At 51.5% G+C, this 7,816-nt stretch overlaps 1 protein-coding gene across 1 annotated transcript; it reads left to right on the top strand.

The window, feature by feature from the left end:
• Window positions 1–2,499: 2,499 nt before the first annotated feature.
• LOC310796852 (uncharacterized protein) lies at window positions 2,500–6,394 on the top strand (the record flags this gene model as incomplete). Its single annotated transcript, XM_083659079.1, has 11 exons — window positions 2,500–2,738; window positions 2,866–3,187; window positions 3,304–3,605; window positions 3,726–3,999; window positions 4,032–4,167; window positions 4,579–4,791; window positions 4,898–5,292; window positions 5,421–5,674; window positions 5,813–6,061; window positions 6,164–6,333; window positions 6,381–6,394. The coding sequence occupies 11 exons, from the start codon at window positions 2,500–2,502 to the stop codon at window positions 6,392–6,394; spliced, it is 2,568 nt and encodes an 855-aa protein (XP_083515205.1).
• Window positions 6,395–7,816: the final 1,422 nt, after the last annotated feature.

Here is a 7,816-nt window from a genome sequence, read left to right on the forward strand (position 1 = left end):
AGGAATCACAGAAACACACATAAACCTACTATACACATTACACCTTATGACCCATATAACATAACGTGACTCTGAACGGCACACGCCGCGTACTGACTGCGCCCAGACCCAACGTCAGCAAAGGCACAGAGCCACTGGCTAGCGGGAAGCTAACTAGCTTAGCTAAATAAAACATAACAGCCTGAAAACGAAATAAAAACTCTCCACTCTAAGGAGGCAGGATCAATGAGTTCACTAGCATTTTACAGTGGTCTGTACAGCAGGATAGTGTCGTTTTAAGTTAAAGAAAATATAAATATCTAAATCAAACGAGAGAGCAAATGGAGAACGTGACCTATACCCGGCAACAAGGTAGTGCAACTGCAATTTGCGTCCGGGCGTGTAACACCAAAATACCACCCCAGGGGAACAAAAAACTAACGTAGTTAAACCAGTAGGGTGGGACCTATTAGAAAGAATAGATTTAGGGGAAGTTCACTAATACAACAGACATCGGGACAAATAAACAAACAAAATAAAATAAATAAAATAAGCTTGGCTACACATAGGTACGTAACTGTCATAGACTAGCTGGTCAAGCAGTAACTCAAATGTGAAACAGAATGTATCATAGAGTGTAAAAACAGCAGACCGACACTATCTGATAAGGAACACCATATTTGTTTGAAATTATATGGAGGAAATGTTCTTGTTTTTGACACAATTTTAACCAGGCTCTTGAAGGAGATCCACCTGTACCGAGTACAATAACAATAAAGATCATTCTATTAGGGTGACTGATGGCTCCTTGGGGGTGAGGCACCTGGACCAGACGCTGGTGGGGTTTGGGGCCCACGCAGCCGAGACCTACGCTGGCCTCTATGGCTCGTCCAACAAACAGATAATAAGGTAAGTATTGTAAGTGCAACAATCCCCCACTACACCAGCCTATCCTACACCCAATCTAATACAACTGTTTTGATTTGTTGTCATCCTGTTTATAGCTATGTGGCTTGGGTGAAGAGGGAGCAGCTCAAGTCTGAGGGGTCACAGATGGGCGCGCTCCAGTACTATCTGTTGGGCCGGGAACAGGAGACCAGGGCTGCTGCTGCTGCCAGGGCTGTCGTGAGAGCCAAGCACCCTCCTGCCTGCAGTAAGCACCCTGTTCATCACATTACATTACTTTACATTACAGTGTGTTACTGTTCGCAGTTCTTTACACACACCAACAACAGCTTGTTGAAAAGACCCTCTTGTTAATTCTGCTGCTACTGTGTTTGTGTAAGCAGGCGCTGCATCCGCCGGCTCTCAGGAGATATCGGACAGCGATCTCCTTGCCAGTGCCAGTGAGGTTGACACCTGTGAGTACACACACACGTGCACACACAATCTGAATAAAACAGAATAAGACGTCTGTAAATTAAGAGTAAATTGACTTGTTTTCCCTGTTTTTATGTTGTTAAAAAAGGTATATAGCGGGTATATAGCAGATATACAAGGTAAGTGTGGGTAGGTAGGCCATCCTCTTGGCAGTAGTTGTAGTGGCTCAAGTGTCTGCTGAATTCTATCTGGCTGCTTCCACCATTTAATTTCATCAATCATGTCTTGCTCGCGGCTTAACACGCTCTCTCTGGTGTAGAACACGTAGTTGTCTTGTCAATAATCCCTTTGTCGTGTCTGTCTGTAGAGTAAATAGTTGCCATTTCACTTGCAACCTGCACTAATCATATCATTGAACCTTCAGTCATTCACCTGTGCTTTTGTCCTTTCATTTAAATGAAAGAAAAGTGTTTGCTTTCTTTCCTTCATTTCACTTGCATAGCAGTGCTATTCTTTCATTTCAGTAGTATAGCATGAATCATTGATCTTACAGTTGCAATTGATCTTACAGCTTCTAGTGTTATACTGGTGTATCACTTATGCACTCCATGTTACAGAGTGACAGTCTGTCATTTGCAGCTAACCCTAAACTGTAAACTCCCACAGCTCACACGGCACCAGCGGAGGACCCAGCCCACCACGTCCGCCGCAGGGCTGAGAGACTAGCGCAGCCACCACCTGCACTTGTGGGTCGCCCGCACACCGGTGCTGAGGTACGCCCAGTCAAGCTGAATATCTCCAGTATTGTCAGAATCTGAATGAGCTTATATTACATTACATTACATTTCGTCATTTGGCAGACGCTTCTCTCCAGGGTGAATGCTTTTGTGTGGAAATATTAGGAAATAGATGTTACGTTGTGCCGTCTCTGAGGGTGGCGCTGTGTCTTGCTGTGTTGCAGCTGCTGCCTAACAGCTGGAGGCTGACACTGCCAGAGGAGCAGCATGAGTGGCTGGGCAGGGCCTTGTTCACCCCACGCCTTCTTCCTGTGCCGATTCTTCCTCTGGAGGCCACTACAGTATGTTAACATTTCTTTTATTGTCAATGTTTAGTGTTCGGCCTGTGCATTTTCACTATCAAATTAGTAGTTGCTGTTTTTAGAAGTGCTATATTAATCAAGTCTATTTACTTTATTACAGTATGTGGGCATTCAAGCTCCGGTGCCAAGCATGTGGGCAGCATGACCTCCGGAGCTCAGGGCACTACCGGACCATTAGGAGGGTGCTGGACGTGACTGGGTGGTACTTCATGGGCACGGAGTACCTGGAGTGCAGTGGCAAGGCGGCGTGTGGGAAGAAGGTTGCGGGCTGGGATCGGGCCGTCTTGGACCAGCTGGACCCCGGGCACCGTGCGCTCTTCCCAGCTGTTCTCACGTTCAAGTAAGTCATTAATGAATTGAAATGATTAAGTATGTAATTAATGTATAGAAGTAAGTTACTCACTGTAATATTTCTTCATATTGACATGACCTTCATGTCTCTTTGTCTTTGTACTTTTCTCTAACAGGTCGGCCTGTGACAAGGTAGTCATTGCCCAAATAAGGGAGCGCACCCTGGGCAATGGTGTGGCACGCCTCCGCGCTCACCTGGTGGAGCAGCACAGCGAAGAGTGGATGATGCGCTCAACGCGCTACCTGTCCGCGATGCGCAAGCTCCGTGTGCCGGGTGTACCGCGGCCACCGGTGACCGTAAAACCGATGCACCCGGTACCCCGCCTCAAGTGGCTGATGTCCGTCTATGTCCGGGACGCCCTGCCCCGACTAGACGAGGCAAAGGCCAGGGTGACGTCCATCTTTGGAGACATCCTCAAGATGGACTCCACCAAGAAGGCAAGCTTTAGTTATGATGTTGTTTGAAGAAACCTGCACTTACACTAATTCTGTGTAATGTTATGTGTCATACTGAACGACCTCGGGTTTTTAATGTATCTGTCATCATTCCACAGATCACCAACAAGCTTGCGGGGGAAGCGCGCGACACGGCTGGTTGGGTCACCAACGTGGGAAATGAGGACGGGCAGGTCCTCATGTCCGTTCTCACAGAGGCTGAGGGGGACAGCCTCCAGCCCATGGTGGACGGACTGGTGCGGCGGTACGGTGACGCCGGGAAGGCCCCTCCAAAGGTCCTCTACGTGGACCGGGACTGCTGTGCCGTCCGCGGGCCGCCCAAGACCGCGGCCATGTTCCACGGCTGGGACCAGCTGGTGGTGCGGCTGGACGTGTGGCACCTGATGCGTCGCTTCGCAAGGTTGGATGATTTGAATACTTTTTTCCTAAACCAAAAATAAAAATAAAAATCAAACACTTGCTCCACATTGCTCCCACATTTCACATCTAAAATTCTCTGTCTTTCTTTCTATCTCTCAAGGGGCTTGACCACCGAAAGCCACCAGCTGTACGGCCTCTTCATGGGGAGGCTGTCATTCGCCATGTTCGAGTGGGACAGCGGCGACCTGGCCCGCCTGACCGAGGCCCGGGGGCCCAGGCTGTCTCTCAGGGAGAAAGCCCAGCACTGCCGCCGCCGCACACGAGGTGCGGAGGAGACGGTGCGGCTCATCCAGGAAAATCTGGACAGCTTCTGGGAGATGAAGACAGCTTGGGCGTCCCCCTCATTGACCGCGCCAGAATGGGGGAAATCTGGAGCACGCAGCGCCGTCACATCCACTGCATCCAGGATCCTCCAGGAGTGGAGCTGTACACCAAGACGGGGCAGGTGACCCGGGGAGGGGTCATACTCCCTGTTTTCAGGTGTGCCAGAGGCTCCACTTCCCTGGAGTCCTTTCACCTCCACCTGTGCCGGTTCATTCCAGGTAAGCATTTTCATTTTGTAGCTGGAGGAGATAAAGGGAAGAGCAAACAGCTGGGTGTCTAGAACTTATTTACTATTCACTATGCCACCTTATTGAGATGCACTATTTATGTTGTTTTTATTGGATTTTTATTTGCACTCTAAATAGACTTTGATTGATTACAGGAAAGGAAGGATCTGGAGCACACGGGTCACTGGTGAAATGGTTTCTTTTTTAATAGGCTAAGTGCACCTAGCCTATTAAAAAAGAAACCATTTCACCAGTGACCCGTGTGCTCCAGATCCTTCCTTTCCTGTGATTATCCTCCTGTTCTGAGAAGCACCGTCCTCCCTCTGCGGGGGAGCTGAAGCGCAAGAGATTCCTTTCTAGACTTTGATTGATTGTTTGATTTCCTCTCCACTCTTGTTTAAGGCACTTCTACCAGTGCCCTCCACTTCCAGGTCTTCCTGCTGGAGGGCCTGGCCAGGTGGAATGAGAACCGTGCCAGGGCAGCAGTGGAGGGTGGCAACCGGACGGCGGCGCGCTGCTACAGTGCCGGGCTCCAGCACAACTTCAACCTGCTGACCCAGGAACTCCTGGGTGAGACGCTGGTTGAAACCTATGCTGTGCCCAGGAAGTACACTGGTGAGTTATCAGGGCGAGTCCATTTTATTGAAGCGGTCCCACAGCCTGTCACCTGGTAAACTGATGTAATGGTCTGTCTGTCTGTCTCTGTGTGCGTGTTTTCCAGGGGAGCTGATCGGGTTGCAGTACCTGTACGAGCAGACAGGCAAACCCCCACTGCCGCAGCACCTGGGCACCGAGGAGAAAGATGGGAAAGATGAGGGCAGCGAGGAGGCTGATGAGGAAGAGGGCGTGTTGGAGAAAGAGGAGGATGAGGGCTTCGAGGAGGACGACCTCAATTTCCTGGACTGCTGTCATGATGTGCCACACCATGTCCTGTTGGGCGGGACAACCACCTCGCCAGCTGCCTCCCCCTCCCACGCTGCCTCCCCCTCCCCCTCCACCTCACACACAGCTGCCTCCGCCTCCCACGCTGCCTCCCCCTCCACCTCACACACAGCTGCCTCCGTCTCCGCGTCCACCTCCGGCTCACAGCCAGCTCCATCCCAAGAGGATGATGAGGTAAGCTGTTACTATATTGCCTTTAGTCACTGTGATCATGTGTTTGTGAATTTTATTGTCTCTGTTTTTCTCAGAGGCACTTTAAACTGCCTCTGATAAACTTGACTTGTGTTCATGACATTTCTTAGGACGCGATCGGACCGGATGGTCATGGTGGCTACCAGCACGTGTGCAGGCTGGCCCGCGCCCTGGTGGAGCTGCGTCACGATGCCTTTGTGACGCAGCGTCAGGCGGGGGAGATTGTCGCCCTCTGGCAGAAACTGTCAGAGAGGGACAAGGCTCCCATCTCCCTCCCTGCGCGTCACCAGGACAGGCTGGACAAGGGACGCTTTAAGTCCAGAGTGCGGACCACACACACCCCAGGGGTCGACAGTGTGAACCGGTAAGCGTTGCCAACATGTGAATGTGGGTTTTAAACCTGTTTTTTGGGGGGGGGGGAAGATATCCATTCAACACAAATGTGTTTTGTGTTTGTTTACTCTGCTCTGTCTAACTCTTAACATGCTGCGTCTGTGTGCAGTGTTGTCTTAGGGTGTGGCTCAGGAGCGGCAGCGTCTCCTGATGACAGCCGCCTGATGGAGGCTGTCTTCAGGGAGCTGTGTCGCCTCCATCCTGCGGGGCAGAAGATAGCGGGCGCCCAGGTCAACCGCTTTGGTGTCGTCCAGAGGGACTACACGCAGATCAGGCACAATGTCTGCAGTTGCAAGGCCCTCCAGGACAACACCTCCATACAGCTGATGGAGGTCAACCGGCGCACCCTTGGGCTTTGGTAAGACCTCATTTCACTTGTCACGCTGTGACTGACCGAATGGATGTCTGTCAGGATTTTTCGGAAGTAGTAATTGTTTCTTTTGTTTAAATTTTTCATCAGGAACTCGAGGCTCACCAAGACCGAGGCGGTGCAGACCCTCACCGTGGCCGTGCCGAAACCCAGCACCTCCGAGGCCGCCGGAGAGCCCCTCCCACCCCCGAAGGTTCTGCTAAAGCAGCCGGTAAAGCCTGACCAGCCTCTGGACTTCCACCTCTCGCGGGACACCTCTGGTCTGGCGGTCAGCAGTAGAGGGCCCCTGGCACCGGCGATGTATGAGCTGGCCATGTTTGAGGAGCCCTCCTCCAGCGCCTCAGCTGCCCCGACTGCTGGTGCTCCACCTGTGCCGGACCCTGCTCCTACCGCAGCCGCCCCCTCTGTGCCACGTACCACCGCGTGGCGGAGAAAGCAGCAGGAGGCCGAGGCGCTGGAGAGGCAATATGCACAGCACGCCGATGACTGGATGACCCAGAGTCAACCTGCGGCGAAGAAGACGCCAGTGGTGCAGAAGTGCCGCAAGTGCCGGCAGCCAAGAACACTCCAATATGGGCACAGCTTCTTCATGGGCGAGCACTTCTGCTCCACTGCTGCAGGCGGCCTCTCAGTCGACAACTGGAAGGCAGAGAAAAGGAGGAAGCTGGAGGAGGAAAAGAGGTCAGTTTAGTGGTCTATTTAATGTTTTTCTCTGTCTAGTGTGTTTAATTGTACTGTTATATGTTATTTTCACTCAGTTGTATATCTGTTGACCTTATTAGTTTGTGTTGTTTATGATCAGTGTGTCTGATAAGATTTTCTTTTTTGTCTTCTAATATACTTAGCGCACGGTGAGCTGTATAGGAGGAGCCCGGCCGGGTGACAACCCACAGAGCCCACAGACTCTACATGCCAGAGCCTCCATCCCCTGGTCCCCACAGTAGTTCTGGACATTTATATGTACACATATATTTTTGAATCTTTTTATTATATGTTCATGACATTCACTCTGTTCTGTTCTGTGAAGTGTATTGAAATTGATTGAAACACGGGCTCAACTGTTCAAGTGTCTGAGGATGTCTTTGATCACCCTGGGAAAGCTGCCCCAAGGTGTTAAGTGGGGGGGGGGGGGCTGTTCAGGATGTTACAGGAGTCAGGCAGACTGTGTGTGTTTGATCGATCAGTGGGGGGGGGGGGGAAGTAGAAGATAGAAGCATGGCAGGGGTGGGGATGGCTTGATGTATTTACACTGGATGATGTGTGATTGGCTGACTAGAGAGGAGATTTCCCCACCCTGTGGGCTTATATACACAGAGAAAGGGGGAACTTCTGAAAACTTGTCTCCCACTACGATGGACAAGACCTCCAGCTCCTCGCTCTCCAGCTCCTGCGGCTCCTACATGGATCCATCCTGTTTGCCGTCTCCCAGCAGCTCTCCCTCTCCAGTTCCTGTGGCCTCGGGGGGCTCAAATGCCCCATCCACCTCGACTGGAACCTGCAGAAAGACAGGGACAGGCAAAATGACCCTTTGGAGGAGAAAAAAACAACGCTCCGAGGACAGCGCCCTTCTGGAGCAGGGGGACACGCAGTCCAGGTGCTGGGGCATCCCTGGCCAGGTCTGTGACGTGTGCGGTCAACCCAGACACTGGCAGACCGGTCATGCCTTCTACAAGGGCAAATTTTTCTGCTCAATAGAGCAAGGAGGGATGGCCGTGGCATAGTGGGTTGGACAACAGCGCACGC

Source organism: Poromitra crassiceps (genome assembly GCF_964638095.1).
Source record: "Poromitra crassiceps genome assembly, chromosome: 23".
In the NCBI taxonomy this organism is placed as follows: domain Eukaryota; kingdom Metazoa; phylum Chordata; class Actinopteri; order Beryciformes; family Melamphaidae; genus Poromitra; species Poromitra crassiceps.